Raw genomic sequence first — 18,787 nt, 5'->3', positions numbered from 1 at the left:
GAAAACAAAAAAAAAAAAAAACTGAAAAAGTTGTTGCAGGGCCCCTTACTGCAGTAGTACAATGATTTCAACATTGAAACAATTTCCAGTTTGTATTTTTTATATCGCTTATCTTTGCTCACGTGAGGAAAAGCGCGCAACCTTCCCCGAAAAACCATTACCCGTAATGTAATCGAAAAGAAAAAAAGAAAACAACAACATTTATTCGCCGATTTAGAGCCGCCTGTGGCTGTCGCGGGAACTACGGTGGCACTTCCCTGGGGTACTGCAGGCCATCCTGGGTTTGATCCCCACACCCTTCTATCTTTCGGACTGGATGAGCTTCATATTAAAACGCGTTTGTGCAATTAGTACTTACATGCGGGAGTCAACAAAACCTGTGTTCCTCCGCTGTCTCACTCGCCGGGAGCCCCGTGCCGGACCGCCTTTTGAGTTGATCGCTCGTCGCGACTTTCCGCGATGCTAAGGGTCTGCTTATACTCCGTCGTAACGTCGACGAGCACACGCGCCCGATCGCGTTGGCCGTCGCTGGCTGCGAACAGGGGTCTATGCTCCGTCGTCATGCGCATTGTGAAGTAGCGCAGCGTAGCCCAGCGCACCTCAGCGTAGCTCACGACGGACGAAAGCAGGCAGACGACGGTGGCTATCCCAAAAGCACTCGTGCGAGCGCCCCATTCGAGAATCCGGTTGTCGGGATCGTCAGGGCTAGTCGGGGTGTGCGAGATGCTAATTTCTGGGATGTGGGCCTGCCGCTGTTGCCGTGTGTCGTGTGCTGTTATCGTGTCCCTGCTTTGGTGAGCGTATTTAACGTTCGCGAGCTCGACCGGGCGAGTGTGTCCATGGACATGGACTGCTCCGAGGATGCGCTACCCCCGAGTCTCGTTAGGAAAGAACAACGTTACGAAAACACTCAGTTGGGAAACTCGCAAACTGGAGTCCACTGAGACCGAGCTAAATACGACAACTGCGCCACCCTTTAGCTACAAGTTGAAACTTGAAAGTTGCGTTATATGGCTACTGTAAGATGGCCCTGCAAAATGGCGCCACCGGCTCTTCCGTGACTCGACGGAACCAGTAAGTATTGCCGTGCAGTACACGGAGTGGCCGCTGCGGGAGAAGTGGCAGCGTTGCGATCGCCATTAGCTCGGTACTGAAATAAGGATCGGCGCCACTTTTTCAGAGAAACTATGGCATTTTCCCAACTGAGCGGTTCTAGTAACGTTTGACAAGACCTAACGAGCTGGTGGTGATAAAGTGCCTGAAAAAGCTGGAAGTTCGATGAAGCGCCAAAAGGTAGAGGTAATTAGAATTAATGATGAACTAATCTGTGTGATATATAGGATCATGTGCTAGTCGTATACGGACCGGCAGCCGTTCCCGATAGTAACAGAGCCGTGAATGAACGGGAACGGCGTACCCAGTGAAACCTACTATTTATTTAGCTGACCATGAATTTTCAACACGGGTGTTTCAGTTTGTAAACGATAGTAGCGTTTGTCGATGAAAAGGAGAGTCAATCCTCTATGGTTTGTATGTTTTCTGCAAAGTGCGCTAAAGTTTTGAACGCGTACGCTGCGCAATTTATTCATCGTCCGCTCTCTTCGGTGCCAGTTTATTGAGTCAACGTGAAAGTCTACTATGATAACACACTGAAAATCGGTTAGAATAAAGCCGTTGCGGAATATCGAGCGAATATTTCAACGAAGCATCCTGCGGAATCACCGGAATCTTCGAGTCACTTGGAACGACCCCGGCGAACCTGCCAAGAGACTGTGCGGAGGGCAAGTTCGTCTGCTTCTTGCGCAGGGGGTAGCGGTGACGTCAGAACGCCGAACTCTGACTGGCTCCGATCGGAAGGATAGTGGGTAGACCTGAAGGCAGCAAGCATTGAGGTCTACACACTATCCCTCTATCAGAGCCAATCAGAGCTCGGCGTTATTCTGACGTCAGTGCCACCGCAGCGCATGAAGCAGACGAACTTGCCATGCGCATAGCTTCAACCCCCGCGACATCGTGATTTTTTTTTTTTTTTAATCTTCCGCCAACTATGGTGTGAAGTTTTGGAGAAAATAAATGATTTCCACTCGTTATCCCCATCATTCGCTTGTTTTCGAACTGCTAACACCACTGTCCTGAATCGCTGTTTTCAAGCTTAACTATATGACGTGGACGAAACACACCGACCGCTGAGCTATGACCGACCGATTGCATGATTGAAGGATTGGTACGGACCAGGAAGCGAAAATGCAGTGTTGATACGATGCCGTTGCCACGGCGACGCGCATGCGCAAATTGGGGCAGTTCCTCGGGCGCGCTGCACCGCGCTGGAGGAACATGGTCGCTCGGGCGCCTCTCGGTGCGGCGTGACGTAGCGGAGTGGCCGACGAACGTCGATCTGCGCTGGCGGGCGTTGCGTTCGTCGACATTGGAGTAAAAACAGCCCTTGATCCTTGAAAAGTCAATAATCGAGGAAAGACGCGGCTGCGGCTTTTTAAAAGAGAACCCAACGGGAAGCTAGGTTGTCCCCAGAGACGACACTCGAACGACGGCGTGAGAGTTGAGAGTCACTTTGACTTTCGATTTGTTTCATCTTTAAAATAAAGACTTGCGCACGCAGAAAAATATAGTTTTCTTTTCCTCGTTCTATAGGTGACCCCGAATAATTCCCGCCGTTTATTGGCCAAAGTTGGAAAAAAGTGACACGGCGCGATGGTTACCATAGCAACGATCCCTGCCAGGTTTCAAAATTCGACTCATCTACACCACCTGCACCAGAATGAACTTGATATCCAGCGCTTCACCCGATAACCTAGCGCAGCCTTATTTGAAAGCGTATGCGGCGGAACTGCCCTACGTTTTTGTTGCATCGTAAAACAGCCTTTGCATAGGTGTAAACGGGTGCATGAAAATAGAACGACCGCAATACAAGCAAACACCGAGTTGGTAATGGCCGCGTTTCCAGGCTAGTGGATATTGTTATACGTGGCGCAGTCATGCTCATGGTATCTGCGATGGCGCTACATTCGATCAAGCGTATGCATGAACGTCCTTGGCGCCCCGCAACAATGATCGAAGGAATATGAAAAATATGAGGCAGGAAAAGAGGAAGTTTCAAAGTAGAAGAAAAAGGAACAGTCGAGGCGATAGAGACGTATCCTCGACTGTTCCTTTTTTTTTTTTTCTACTTTGAAACTTCCTCTTTTCCTGCCTCAGTCTCAGGCTAACATCAGAAGTGTTATATCTGTTGGTGTGTCGTGGTTAAACATGGTCCAGTTCTCACGAGTTCTAAATAGGTTGTCTTTTAAGGCAAAATATTCGTTACTATTTTTATTACTACTAATATTTAGGAGAAAGTGATGCACCACATGGAGGGTGCAAACATACGAAACATGATCTTTGTACCCACAACCTGGCAACACTCATGTGTGTTCAGCGATAGAACACAAGAGTACAGTAATTACTTTTTTTACTATTGACCCCATTAATAACAACACCTCGCTGTATGGACGAAAATTTCGGGTAACCGCATATAAGATTTTCTAAAAAAACCACGTGATCCTTCAAAAAAGTCCTGGTCAAAATGACCCGGGACAAGGTGGAGCCAAGAAAAATCGTATAAGAATGATACTAGTATAATTTTATTGCGGCGATTTTTATATTTTTGGGGACTTGGATATCTTGGACTCGACGCGTACCTAATTAATACGTAATAACTAAGGATACAAAAACAGTCTTTGTTTTGTTTGCCTGTCTTTATGCCTTCGATCGCGCTATTACTCGTAATGCTATGAACTGCGCAAATAAACACCGTCTTGCCTCGTTCTTATGGACAGAAGCTCACTAAAGACTGTGTACAAACGCAAAAATAAAAAAAATAACGAGTTAATCAAGGTTTTACTAAGTTTGCGATGACTTTGCTGGTTCCGTTATCCAAAAGAAAGAAGACGCACTCAGAACGCGTGACGGACATGTACCGTTGTTGCCGTGACCAACGCGTGAGCTCAACTAGTGTAAGAAGATAAGACCCGGGACCAGAACAAGGATTCGGTTTTTTGAGGGTTTGTCGGTCAAGAGTCCATTGCCTTTCTTTCCGTATGCGCTTCACGGCCAGATATGATAAACCTCCGGAACATTCATAGGTTTTGCGTGCCACTTGGGCAGAAAATTAAGGGCAGAGATTTTTCCTCGCAACTTATTAGTTATAAGGGTGTAAACCTTCGTCCGGCATGAAGCGGAAGCATAAAACTTAATTGAACAGTCTTCTGCTCAGTTTAAACAAGAAACATGTAACCTCCAATTGAGACTTGTGGAGGTCTCAAGGGGGCACGAGGCGTCTGGATAGGAGGCCGACCGCGAAACCAACACATCGAAGCGGATCAGAGTCACCGCTACGCCGGGTTCGACTGCTGGCTGCACCTGCTAGCCTGGACTCACGAAGGGAGTACACGGACACGCAGAATAGAGGGACACCCGGGGTTTATTGGCTCCGGTTAAATACAAAGATAAAAAGACTAGTATCGGCAAGGGGGAGGGTGTCCTTACCTTGCCGCACTTTCCCGAGAGCCTGGACGGAGGTGGGGCAGCAGAGCGCGTGGCCGCACATCCGAACAGTTTCAAGTCCAGCGGAAAAGTCCCTTCTCCGAGCGGCCAGAGGACACGCTCTCTCTCTCTTTTCCTCGCTGGCGGCTCCAGCCTCGTACGGAGGAGTGGCGAGAGTAGACGACCAAGATGGCTGCCCCTCCTTGCCACGATAAGGCACGCTCCGGTCGGAAGCCAGGTGGCTCCCGACGTCGCGCCCGCGGCCCGAAGGCCGGATCAGGGAAAGGGAGCCAGAGGCTCCCACGGACTCTGATGCAAAAAAAAAAAAGTGTCTTGTAGCCACGCTTGCTGTTTATTTTTGTGCCAACTTGACCTTGAGTCGTTATTATGGACGACTCACACAGAGAATTCTCGAAGATAGTCGTCCGTATTACGATGACATGGCTGTATTAACACACTAAATAAATGGAGTGAAGCTGGTAATTCGATTTTGAAACGAGCCCCCCGGAAATCAAAGTGTGAGCTCTACCGAGAAAAAAAAAAAAACAGTATAACTTTTCGCTAACTGGATTATGGAACAGAAAATCTAACTGGATTTCTTGCTGGAAACCTGAAATTCATTCTGCAGACATTTCTATGCAAAGAGGATTTCCGAGTTCCAACAAGAAATCCAGTCTTGCTAAGATTTTCTATCTAGGGTCTCCCACTGAAATGTAGGCTGCTGCTGTGAGTCTTGAAAAAGTTTTCTTCCGGAAAGTCACTTAAAATAGGTACATTGTAAGAAAACAGCACCGAAAGCCCAATCGAAGTCACTATAATATTAGGCATGCCTTTGTATATTTTTTATTCAATTAATCGCTGGAGCTTCCGAAGCCAAAATTACAATCCGCAGCCGCCAGACACATCAACAGCAGCGCCAGTCATGTAAGAGCTCTCGGGCGAGCAGAGAAAAGCGACCACCTCAGCAACCTCGCGCGGCAGGGCGGAGCGAGCGAGTGGAATCTGGGCGAGAATTCCCTGCTTCTCCTGCTCGGTCAAGAACCTTGTAACTGGAGTGTCAGTGAATCCCGGGAGCACAACGTTGCACCGAATTCCCTTGTCGGCGAGATCCAGGGCCACTGTTTTTGTCAGGCCGACAATGCCGGCCTTGGAGGCGACGTAACTGCAGAGTCCTCGGCTGCCTGTCTTGGCCGCTAAGCTGGCGATGTTGACCACCACTCCTTCCGTCACTCCTCCGCTCAGCATGTCCCGGACAGCGACTTGGGTCATCAGGAAGGTACCCTGGTTGGTACAGTAACCATTCAGAAAACGATATACCACAGTATGACACTTTGTAATGGTTGTCCTGTGACTGTAACGATTGTCCAGTATACCAGGGTGTGAGCAGTATAAAGACTACCCATTATACTCCGGTATGCCATATATTGTTCAGTATAGTAATTGTCCAGTACACATCAGTACGTCACTTTACAATGATTGTACGAAAAAACTTAAGTAAAAAAGCTAAATGGCAAATGTTGCGCCATAATCACGACATTTGCTGCACTTAAAAATACTTCCTTGCCATAGGAAAGAAGGACAATTTCGGTACAGATTGACACAATATTTTTTCGTATCTTATAAACGTACGGTGCCTGATAACAGAATAAAATGCAAACAATTTCCCAGTCTTTGGAAGAAAACAAAACTTAAATGAGTGGGGTTGAAAAGTGTAATAAGTTTAAATTTAAAACGCAACTTTTTCTAAAAACAAAAAAAACAAAAAAAACGTTTGGCACATTTTTGATTTTGTCAATCCCGACAATTAGAGGCAGAAATCCTAGATAAACAATGTGTGTCCCATACCCACGGCCACCGTTTCTGTAGGTTAGAGCAATCTTGTTATCGCCGCCATATTGTAGTCTATCAGCAAGCTATTTTTTATATATACATTTTTTTTTAAAAAACCGGAGTCGACGGAAGACGTAAAAGGGGACAACACACAAAACGTCTCAATTGAGACATTTATTTTGTTGTCCCCTTTTTCGTCGTCCGTTGTCTCCAGTTTTTCAAAGAATTGTAACATCAACCAGCTCGCCTGCTTAATCACTCCATCTCTTTTTCATGGCGCCTGTACCATACAGAAGAGTGAGAGCAAATAGTCAGGAAACGCACGTACTAGACACCATGTGTCCCGCAGAAAGCATTTTTTTGCGTTACAGCTTGGGTTTGTCATAGCACTTATTGTATAATATATTCTCTGTTTTCGCAGTATCTAAGGCTTCCTGTCGAATTAAAGCGTGTGCCTGCGCTCAATAGAACCTGTAAAGGTAAAACCGCTCTCACTCAGCAGTACATCTTGATATTCCTCGTATGTAAAATGAAACGTTACTATCAAAGTCAAAATCAATTGATAAATCAACATCTATATTTCTCGCTGCTGCTGTCATCCAAAAATAAGCAGTACAGGCTCTCGATTCGGGCTTTGGATACCGTCATTGTTTCCGTGACCTATGTGTGCAGGGCGCCACGTTTGAGAAGCGGCACTGCCGTTTTGAAGATTTTTTCTGACAGCTGGCAGCTTGCCACCTTCAGCGCACAACTATGCATTTAAACCGACATGACCTTCGCAATCAAAAATATATTTCGTCAGTTTTCCACGAGGTGGCGCACCGTGTTCTATTCCACGAAATATGAATTTCAGCGGCTCGCGATAATCATTCGGCACATGTGATCAATGGCCAATACTAAGGTACGGAAAAAGTGAAGTGAAACCAAGACTTCTATGTCCTGCATTTATTTGTCTAGTGGTATGCTATACGATCAAGGAACCGAAGTTCGCTTGCAAAATTTAAAAGTGCGTATCAAAAAGCTCAGACGTTTTCAGTCTATGCAGACAATCCTAAGACAAAAATATTTACGGCTATTGGTTTGTTTGTTTCTAAGATTTTCGCGCTCGTTTATACATTGAGAACTTTATGGAACAGTGGATTTAGACTGTGCCCTGTGGCGAACAGGGCGACTACTTTTTCAAAAATACTTTTAAAAAAGTTTCCTTTTTTTTACGGAAATAACCCCTGGAGAAGGGGGAACAAGAGGGACAAAGGACAAACACAAATCTCCAGACACAGCTTGGTCACTGGTGCGCGATCGAAAAAATCCGCCTGGTGCGGGTATCGAACCCGGGACCTCTCCATTACAGGTGGAGCGCTCTACCAACTGAGCTAACCAGGGGTTAGACGTCAGTAGAGCAAACGGGTTTTATCAGCTGCCAGGAGTCTAACACCAACAAGGGTGAACTTGCAATGTAAGGATATTTTTATAATGCAATTGAAGGCAAAGGTGCAAACGAGCCGGACAAGAATGACGAATGTTTCAATTTCTTCTTTCTAAGCGAATTCGCGGGCACAATAAACATTTCGAAATATATATTTACTCAGTTTAAAGAATAAGTAGCTCAAGGTTATCTTACGCGTATTTGGAGTTCTGTTGGATTTCCACGTAATACGTAAATTCCACGCATTACCTTTCGAAACTTTTTGGAAAAAACTTATTTCTGTTGTAATTAGAAATTACACTCTTGTAGCAATCAATGTTCCTTTCGTCCGCATGAGCGGTCAAAAGAAGGCACAGTAACTTGGATGACAAGGAAAAGAAGCATTGTTTCTGCAAAAGCATAATAGATAAACATTCCCAAACTAAAAAAAAAAAAAACAGCATGCAGAGACGTAATTAACTCACTAAACCTTAAAAATTCAAAATTCGTAAAAAGAAAGATATACCTTAAAAAAATGTATTCAGAACGTTAACTTTTTTTGTGTGAGTATACTGTATCCTTATAGACTATCATCGAAAAGCGATCATTGCTATTGTATACTTAATGAGTCCGATGCAGGATTAGTAAACTTTTTTTGTGAAACTGTCTCCTGTTCTAGCTTACCTTCAGGTTGACACTAATGACTTGATCAAAAACATCTTCAGTTGTATCAACAATTGATGTGAAGAGGGCGCCAGTGCCTGCGCAGTTCACAAGAATGCTGGCAGGTGCTTCTTAGACATCCTTGATGGCCGTGAAGAAGGTTTGCACTGATGCCGAGTTGGATATATCCACGTGCATTGCAACGTGCTTATGGCCACCGCGTGCACCTGAAAACACATGTGCAGTTCAATGTAACAAAGCACGAACTTAATACGAGCTGATGACATCAATTTTAAAACCAACCACTTGGTAAGCCATTTTAACTAAATATTTAGCTTTTCATGGCCCTCAACAGGACAAGGAAATCGCGAAAATTCCCGTTGGCTGCTTAGGCTCCTGACTTGGCTTTATTTCAGTTACCTCGGTGTAGTTTATGCCTGTCTCAAAATATACTGCTCTGGACGTTTTTAGTATAATATAAACCTTTTTTTTAACATTAACGCAATAAAATCCATATATGCGCCATGTATGTGCTATCGGAGAGGCCTCCATAGCGCGGTAGTGTGCGCTGTCTCAGCCTTTTCGCCATTTAAAAGCCTTTCAGGTTCCTCCTGCGTTAGCGAGCTTTCCATGAATTGTTCAGCGTTCAATTTTGTATAACTTCTGTAGGCTGCTTTTCAGTAATATAAGTCAACACGTTTCTTCTACATGACATTAAATAGGTAACAATCTGTGGTTGTATTGTCCATGTTTTAATTGTTTTATTTTTTCTTCGTCCATGATAAAATATTACCGGTTGTTCTCTCGAACATACGAGTACGCAATAACCGAATAAAATGCAGTGCCAATTTTATTCGACAGTTCTTCCTTGCGGTCACTTGTAGCATATTTGTTGCTTCTCACTGAGGATCTATCGGTTAATATTTCAGTCTCGACGGGCATCTCTGATTGGGAAACCAGCAAGACGGCGCCATTTGCAACTTGGAAACGTATCCGACTTGGGCAACATGTAACGTAAGCAAGCGCCACTTCCTTCGTGCATTTTGATTCATTTGCGACAATAAGCGGATTACTTCATCAAAAAAAAAAAAAAAAAGAAGAAGCCTCTTCCGTACCGGTTATGCTCTCCGCTAGATTTTCCGGCGACTTCTGACTCCGAGTTTCAAAATTCGCGCGATCTTGCTGCGAATCCGCAGGTCTGTACATAGCATTACACACGTTTATAACTACTCAATACTAATTTGTATAAATACATGGGGGCGAAAAGATTTTGTGTATTTCTCAGCCGCTCGATTATGTAGATCTGTGTACCACTTCAATGTCACGATAGCTTGTAAACCGAAAAAGAAGCACACCTGAAGGTTGTGTGCGTGCACTGGCCCCTTTATACACTGTGACCCCCTTCTATAGAAGCTGTTGCTGAGTGTTCTAAATGCCTTTACTTGCGAAAAAAAAAAATACTCACGGAGACGAAATAGCTGCGCCCCCTGCGGGTGACTAACGCGCACGCATTCAGTAGTAAAGTATTGGATGTCCAGGTTTTTTTTACACGAGAGGAACCGAGAGTTCATGACTTTTTTTTGTTGGAAACATCTTGGCTGAGTGGAGGGCTGTTGATGTTACAACGTGACTTAATTTAACTTACTCATTTTGCCTTGGTTACACTGCCTTGATATTCGCATTTCAAGCTGTCTTTACACATACGTAGTCCCTTGGTCATGTTTAACGTGAGCCGGCAACCGAGTAGAAAATGACATAGATCGGCAAAAAAAAAAAAAAAACGCCTTGGTTACACTGCTTTAATATTCATGTATACAAAAGGAATCCTTCCTAGCATATCATTGCTGAGCTAAACTTAACGTCAGTCGACAGTCGCGAAAACATTTACATATTCAGCCGGAAGACTACTTATAAGAGGGCAAAAAAAGGGGTTAATAGAGGTGAAGCTTCTCTTCACTTTACCTGAGCACGTGAGCTAACATTTGCATTGTCTCACACGTACGAAAGCAGAGAAGAGTAGTCGAACTAGTCAACATCTATTGAGGTTACGGTGAAGTTTAATTGGGATTTGTGAGTAAAAATGTCACGGTGGCCACAGTGTGTTCACTGCGCGACAATGTTAGCGCGAACTGTCATTGCACATTGTCACATTCTACTTCGAAAGGTTATTACTGACCACAAAATTTTGCTGCTTACGTTAGCTTAACAAGCGACAACTCCTATTGCATTTGTGAGATTTATAACAACTTATCATTCAAACTTATAAAAAAAGATGTTTGTTTCCTTGAGGAGTGTCGCGCGGTGTACATTTTGCACTAGCACAGTTGCTTTTTTAGCGCCTCAAAAAGTGTCAGTAAAACGTTGGCATTAATCTTTGGCTGGGTTTAAGAATCTTAGGTTTGAAAAAAGTCAACAACAAAATAAGTCCGAATGCAGCCGACCGTGCACTTTTAGGGGAACAATCATACCGCGTGTTTCATCATCGCTGAACCAATAAGGTACCGGGAGGTGTGGAGATCTGGCTGCCCTCCCCCGCGCCGAACCTCCGGACCCCAATTTCCGGCAACTCGCAGTCGATGCCTCCGACATGCGTCATGCCTCGGGGGGCCGGCCATGGCCTCGCGCAGCACAAGGTCCGGCTGGACCACTCCTCTAAGCCGTCTGACGTCACGGGACTGGCTTCCCAGAAGAAAGGACCCAAGGCTTGAAAAGGGGAAGCCGGACAAAAGAAGGCCCTCTCTTGGACGGCAGCGCTCTCGAACGGCGGGACACGAAGGATGGTGCAGCGGTTACAAGGAGATGAGGACGCTGGCGCGGGATTTGGCGGGAGACGGACGCAGGCGCGGGGAAATTGCGGGCACTACGTCGAGTGGCGGACTTGACAAACGGACCGGACAGCGACCCTGGACGACGACGTCCCGATGACGCGGTGTGGACGACCACCGCTGGGACTCGGAGAAGCTGCTGTCGCAGCGGACTCTCCCCCGGCCTCGCTGATGACCGTCCCCCGATCCCGAAACCCCCCAAGGCAATGAGTGAGTGAATAAACCCTTTTGCCGAGAGCGAAGTATTGCAGTGTCATATTCATCCGGAGACAGGGTCTGTGAGAATCGGAGCTAGAAGATGCCCGCAGAGGTCACAGCGAAAAAAATAGCAAGAATTACAACAGCAACAAGAACAACAACAACGTCTTATAGCGTTTCAAATCATCACGAAAATTTTGGCTCTGTCATCCTTTTTTTTTAATTTCAAGATGGATGTAGTCATTTCATTTCCAAAGTAAGCTATAGCTTTCTACCAAGCCAGACAACTAGAAGCACAAACCTGGAAGAGCATTGGCCACGGCTTCAGCGGCTGCCAAATCGATGTCAGCGACGACCAGCTGCACACCTTTCTCGGCTAAGACATCGCATATCGGCTTGCCGATGCCTCCTCCGCCTCCGGTGACCACAGCCAAGCGTCCGCACATGGAACGTTCCTGGGACATGGTCGACATTTCCTTTAGGTAGGCGATTTGATGGGTTCCGTGATGTGTGTCCTCCGAACCACTGAAGAGCTCTGTCAACCTGCCGGTTCTATCGCTAGCAACTTGAGCGCTAAGCGACCGATAAGAGGGCCGATAGAAAGGGAGATTATTGAAAGAGGGAGAGGATTGCTTGGACCGGTTTTCCGTGCAGGCTGAGATTACGGCTAAAAAGGAAGTAATAGTATTCAAGCAACCGCTACCAGTTGTCAGACAAGCCGATCGCATATGATGAGGTTGTTTATTTTACCCCTGTAAGAAAGATGGGATTTAGGGATTTGCTTTTAGTCCTTGTTCTTTAGGATGTTCGCTCTAGGGCTTTTCTTTTAGAAGAATAGTTGTGTGATATGTGCTTTAAGAGATTTGTGACCCGCTGCTTCTCGAGCGTAATATTTGGGGTCCTGTGTCCTTTGCTGTTCTTGCGCCTCTACGTTCCCCCGTTACTCTGCTCAGCACGGCACGCTCGTCATTCGTCTAGGCCCGGGTTAGGTTTGTGTGTGTGTGGTGGGGGGAGGGGGGGGGGGGGGAGGGGTTCGACGAACTCAGCGAGCGCCGTGTAGTGGCGCCGGAGAACTTTAGAATAACCCCGAAGGCGGCGGTGGCGTGGAGGGGGGAGGGCATGAGCAAAAGGAAGCAACAGCCCAATAGCCCGACTTCACATATTCACATAGATGACGAGGCTGCGCGAGAGGCGACGGCGATGGGGAGAATCTGATAGGCGCCATCGCTCTTTCATCGGACTATAATTAGTCTTTGCGCAAGGACTCCCGTATTTCGCCTGAAAGAGGCACTAACCGCTATCGCTGTAAAACAAAAATAAAGTTACAACTCAAGATCGTGGGTTTTGCGACGTTTGCCTGGCATTCATGCGATGCACCAAGTTCAATCTGCGTGAAGCCAACTGTGTTGTAACTAGCGGTAAGGTTGTTTCATGCGCTATTTTTTTTTAATGCGTAAGCAATTATTGCCCTGGTGCATGCAGTCGTCTTTCTTTCGGACTGTCGTGGTTCGGACTGGACTGGACTGGTTTCCTGAGGCCGTGGCGCGGCTCCCGCCGTGCTCCTTGGCTCCGTTCGTCCACTCGTTACGTCCACTTCACGTTTTTTTTTTGTTTTTTTTTTTAAGAGCGACGTTTTTAATGACGCGCCGCAGGAAACGGGAGAGGAAGGGATCGCGCGGCCGTGGCGGTGGCACAACGTGCGTGACATCCTAAAACCAAGGCGCAGCGACAAGGGAGTTTGCGCGAAATCGCCGACACCCGGGAGGAAAGTTTGGCTCTTCGAAGACAAACGTATGCAGGCTGTAAGCGACATTCGAAGGAAGCTGTGGTGGCTGCATACGAAACCGCCGATACCCGGGAGAGCAGACTGGCACTCAGAGGACAACAGTATGCGGACTGCTTCGGGACTGGAATTTGTATCCTTCTCTGAGTTTGAATTCCTGCGCTAAGTGCTAACGCATTTCATCGGACATCAGCGTAGCGACAGCAGCGATTTCGGCACCATTTTTATTTCTATTTTCCTTTCTGATATATTACATTTTTTATATATGTTTGACCATCACTTAACTTTGAAGTTGGCTGATACTGGTCTGTTACTTCTGATTGCAAGCAGTAACTCATCTATAACTTGCGATTTTCATGTTTGACTACATGCTTACGTATGACTATTAGAATTTGCCCCAACAAAGCAACAAACTTCTTTTTACTTTTGGCGGATGGACATATCTGTATAAAGATTCTATATGCGCGTCTGAACTATCGAAGCGAATTGACGTATCATGCGGTTTACCACCGTGGAATAGCAGCCATAGCAAGCCACAGAACGGATGTTTTTCCATTACTCTGTTTTGTTTTTTCAGTTACTCTTTTTCGCGATGCAGCCGAATTGAGAGCGGTGCACTCTCGTCATGTGCTCAAAAACAGCAGCGCTCGTAAATCGAGTCAGGTGGTATACACCGAATGTATACACTGTCTCATCTTACGATGGATCATAAAGGCCGTTACTCGTTACGTAAAGCAATTAAAGTCACGTGAACATCACATGACCTAAGCGAACGGCGCAGTCACATGCTGCGTCCAAAGCGTTGGATTGGCTTAACTGACCCGTAGCTTCCGCTGCGCTTCATCGTTTAGTGAAACGGAGAATATACTGGAACAGGTGGTGTACATGTGTACACGAAGTACGGCATTTTCGCTCGGCTCGCTGAAAGCTGCAGCGGTTTTTCGCACACCGCACCACTTTAAGCAACAACGTTTACGCCCCAATGTCGGTGGTTAAACCTACCATTGTTTGATATAGAAGCGTTGCTGGGTGGCAAAACCTTCCAGCGGTTTTAGGACGGAGGATTTCAGAGCAGAGTTTGATTTTGAAAACATCTCAAAGAATGACTACGAAGTCCCAGGGCGGTCCGCTGCGCGGACGCTTGGCCGTCGTGACCGGGGGCGGAGGAGTGATCGGCAAGGCAATTTGCAATGTCTTAGCTACGAAAGCTGCTCAAGTCATAGTCGTTGACATCAACTTGGTTACGGCTCAGGAAGTCTGCAATGCTCTTCCAGGTTTGTGTCTGCATATGTCTTATTTGGGATATGCTTGAGAACAGTGGGAATGAAGTTACAGGCTTTTTGCTTAAATAAAGACAAGCAATCTAAAGGAAGAGTAAAGGTTTGGCATACTATCTGACGTTTTGTTTATATCATTTCTAGTATTGAGAATAATATGTACTATTAATACTCAAAATCTTTTGTAATAGTGTCTAGAAAGATGCATAGTGATAATTAAGTTTGAGTGTAATCGGGATTTCAAAAATTTCTATAGAAAGCGGTTTGAAAGGCAGGAGTTGCATAATAATATCAAGATTGCTAGGGTCGTTTTTTTCAGCTTATTTTTTTTTTTTTTTTTTTAATTTTACAATGCTGCGGTCAAGAGAAGCAGGTATAATGCGACACGTATTACGCAGACCAAACTAGCTGAAAAATTCTAGCCAGGCAGCAATGCAGGCAGCATTAATTATGTTGGTTTACCGATAATGGTAAAGGTGAATGAATTTTGAGTTTTCTGGCGCAGCAGCAACATAGGCCATAGGGCGCCAAACGCAGGGTAATGTTCTGAAGCTCTTTCTACGAGCTTCCTCTAAATTCATGCTTTGTTTGGAAAACTAATTCCGCGTGTATTTCCAGTTGCGAGCGATAGTGTGAAGCACGTTGCGATGCAAGTTGATATCGCTGACTCATCATCAGTGCAGACGCTCTTCGCGTCAATTAAGGATGTCTACTGTACACCTGCCAGCATTCTTGTGAATTGTGCCGGCACATTTGGACTCACCGCCTCGATTGTCGATACAAGTGAAGATACATTTGATCGAGTCATCAGCGTCAACCTCAAAGTAAGCTTAAACGTTTGAATGGCCTGGAAATTGTACTGAACATTAAAATCGTGAGGTCCTCAGTCTAAAAGGGTAACGATTGTATTCCCCCAACTGAATTAAGCGAGCTTGCTCGTGTACGAGTGATGTTAACGCGCCACGCGCTGAATCGCTTTTAGAATGGCACGAGCAACTGCGTCGACATGTTTACAATTAAGAGTTGGAGTGGGCTATTTGAGGATTCCTGGTTGGTCTGGCTGTTGGGGGTTACATTGTTTTTGAGAACCTGTTGTTTTTTCGCAAACGTTGAAAGAGATAACTTTGTTATAAAGAACATCGGTTGGAGAAAAAAAAACGTAAAACCGAAACGCTAAAATTATCTTGTTTTTAAGAGTATGCCTTCCCTCAGAAGTTACATACCCTTTTTTTTCTTTTAACCGCTGATATCATCGAATCGTACGAAGTCAAATATTCTGATATAAAACGATACAAAGAAAAAAACAGAACAAAATGTACTTTGTTGTAAAAAAGCAAAAAGAAGAAAGAAACGTTTTGCAACTCAATGTATCAGACGGTACGTCTAGCTATTCATGAAATGCGTTAAAAGTTGGCATGGTGCACAGTGTTCTCTAAGTGTTTCTCATATCTATCAGGGAACCTTCCTGATGACCAAAGCGGCTGTTCAAGACATGCTGGCCGGAGGGGTAACTGAAGGAGTCGTGGTCAACGTCTCCAGTCTTGTCGCCAAAACGGGCTGGAAAGGAGTTTGCAGCTCTGCAGCTTCCGAAGCTGGTATCATTGGCCTTACCAAAACAGCAGCCTTGGATCTTGCCGACAAAGGAATTCGGTGCAACGCTGTTCTTCCGGGATTAACCGAAACTCCAGATCAAAGGTTCTTGACAAAAGAGCAGAAGCAGGACATTTCGTCCCGGGTTCCACTCGGTCGCCTCGCCCAGCCGACTGAGGTCGCTGACGTGGTCGTCTTTCTGTGCTCGCCTGAGAGCTCATACATGACTGGCACCGCGGTTGAAGTGACTGGCGGCAGTGCTTTGTGACTAGGGCTCCAAAAGCTGTACTGCTCCTGTGGAAAATCTAATTACAAAGGAAAAGTAATTTTGTAGGTATTTCCGTTACATTCTATTTTAGAAACTTGTTATTATTGTACATTTTTATTACTTTGATGTGAGCAGCATTCTGAGAGTACCAGTGTGGCAGCGGATTTTCTTTGAAAGGATTTCGCTAACAAAGTATTGGAAAATGCAACCATGTGCGTAACGCGTTACTAGTAACGAATTACTTCTGCCTAGTTACTTTTTCGATAGCAAGTAAAGTATTTATTTACTTTTTTTAAAAAAAAAAGGAACGAGTAACGTACTTAGTTACTTTTAAAGGGATACTGAACCGAAATTTTGCGCTTAAAAAAGCAATGCCGGGCGGATAGGCGGGAAGCTGCAAAACCAAACAATCGCACTCATACGGCGATATATCTAACGAATCGCCGTATTTTTTGGAAAAGAAGTGTGCGATTGAACCCGGCCGACGAGGCCGACGAGACAAGGCACGTCACGATTCCCATTCTCTCTCCTCCTCACTACGTCCCGTCAAGCTGGTGAACCGAAGCGAGGAAGAGAGAAGCGAGGCCGCTTCTCATTTTTAAATTCTCGCGGAGGACAGTCACGTCAAAGAACTCGATTGATCGCGCCCTTTTTTTCAAAAAGTACGGCCATCCGTTTGAGATATCGATGTACGGGTGATGTTTTGAAGTTCGTAGTGTCCCGTTCAACAATTCTGCAGCCTTACTTTGCGAAATCCAAATTTCGGTTCTGTATACCTTTAAGGCCAAGTAACAAGTAACAATATTTCGTTACTTCTGAAGAGCAACGTGAAAAAACACCGGTTGAACAGCCTCGTTTTAATTCTAACCTGAGTGCGCGTCTATTGCGAGAAAGGTAGATGGGTAACCCGAAAGCCGACTAAACGGTAAGCCAGTATTCGCGACTCCAGCAAAACGGACGCCGCCAAGGGGGAAAACCGGGAATTAGCCGGTCCAGGTCGCTCCGCGCCCCTCCGCGTCTCTGGTGGCTTTCGCGGACACGTGTTGTCGGCGCGGTGGTGAACAATGTAATTTGACGAAGGTCCGAATATTTCTTAAGTTTGCTTGAGTGTGCATTAGTTTGGTGAAGCCTCAGTAGATTGTTTTCTTCTATTACGTGTTTGAAAGCCCGTTTACTCCACAGCACACGGTCGCGTGCTTTCGATTTCTTGGATGGGGAGGAATCACGGAAAAGCTTTTTGATTTCTTGTCTGTCTCGAATCACATTCAAAGTGACGACTGCTTGGTAACTGATACTGGAGGGAACATAAATGTTGCAGTCAAGTGAATGGTAAGGTTCGATAGCTGCTTTTCTTGAGTTTGGTTGTGTTCGGTTAGCTTCAAGTTTGAGCCACCCACGCCGATCGGTGCGTTGGCTATTCATCTTGGCTGCTTTTCGCCGAAAAAGCTTCTGGACCACACTGAAGGAGTTGGGCTGATTTCGCAATTACTTGATTCAGGAAAACTTGCTTGCTGGAAATGATGAATGAGGGAAATTATCTGTTTCCAAAAGGTGGGAGACAAGTGTCGCAACGTTAGATACTGTCACGGCATTTTGACCTAGCGCGCCTCCAATATTTATATTACGAGGACGTCGAAGCCAGCAGCAATATACGTCTACATTGGTCAGGTGGACCGGCCACAAAAAATACTAAATTTCTCCGTTCAGGATTCGAAGCAAAGTTCAATGCAGAGAGGTTCTGCGTGGATCTTCAATGAAGACTACGTCTGTCAAATATACTTTTATTCAGCAGCTTACCTAATAGCTAGTCAACTAAGCTCATATTTCAACCCGAAGGATATACTAATATCGCTTTAGTGGGACCCCCCCCCCCCCCCCATAGTACGTAATATAGTACATAACCCGCTCATCAAAATGACTTCTCGATTGCTACTGAAACCTGAATTGAAATACGAGTATCAGCTGCTCAGTGGGGCGCCGGCGGGTTAACATGGTCCTTGGCTCAAGAAGCGGTTGCTTAATTTTCGTAATTTTCCTGCAGCCTGTGTTGTTGGCCGAGCAGACGACTGGAGCTGTTTCGTAACGCGGATACGCACAAAAGCTCGATTTCGCGGACAGATAAGTCGCATGGTCGAGGCATGCGAGTTAACTGAAAAGTTACTCTCTGTGGAACAATTTTATAGTCATCGCCGCTTTCATTAGATGATCAAAACTGATTAGTATATTACCGTCTCTCCGGAGCCCATAGTTTCGGTTTTGAACGAAATCTCCGAAACGAAAGTTTGACACGAAAAGAACAAAAAAACACCGGCAAAACAAAACTATGCTTTGCAAGTTTATCTGCACCGGCTACACTTAACCCTCTCAGTTCATATACCTATAAAATTGGGCATTAAACAAAAGAAAATC

General features: G+C 45.5%; 2 protein-coding genes across 2 annotated transcripts; one reads left to right on the top strand and one right to left on the bottom strand.

Moving 5' to 3' along the window:
• Positions 1-4,506: 4,506 nt before the first annotated feature.
• Positions 4,507-11,979, bottom strand: LOC115315334 (estradiol 17-beta-dehydrogenase 8). The gene is given in 3 exon segments (XM_040213909.3): positions 4,507-5,820; positions 8,459-8,664; positions 11,762-11,979. Coding segments are annotated over 3 exon segments (780 nt in total). The 5' UTR covers positions 11,934-11,979; the 3' UTR covers positions 4,507-5,418.
• A 2,366-nt stretch (positions 11,980-14,345) lies between these two features.
• Positions 14,346-16,378, top strand: LOC115315327 (estradiol 17-beta-dehydrogenase 8-like). Its single transcript, XM_029974572.3, has 3 exons — positions 14,346-14,517; positions 15,139-15,344; positions 15,977-16,378. Exons 1-3 carry the CDS (start codon positions 14,346-14,348, stop codon positions 16,376-16,378), a joined length of 780 nt encoding a protein of 259 aa, XP_029830432.3.
• Positions 16,379-18,787: the final 2,409 nt, after the last annotated feature.

The sequence above is a fragment of the Ixodes scapularis genome, unplaced genomic scaffold, assembly GCF_016920785.2.
Source record: "Ixodes scapularis isolate PalLabHiFi unplaced genomic scaffold, ASM1692078v2 PGA_scaffold5__190_contigs__length_132052651, whole genome shotgun sequence".
NCBI classification, from domain to species: domain Eukaryota; kingdom Metazoa; phylum Arthropoda; class Arachnida; order Ixodida; family Ixodidae; genus Ixodes; species Ixodes scapularis.
This window is presented reverse-complemented; position numbering and strand designations above follow the sequence as displayed.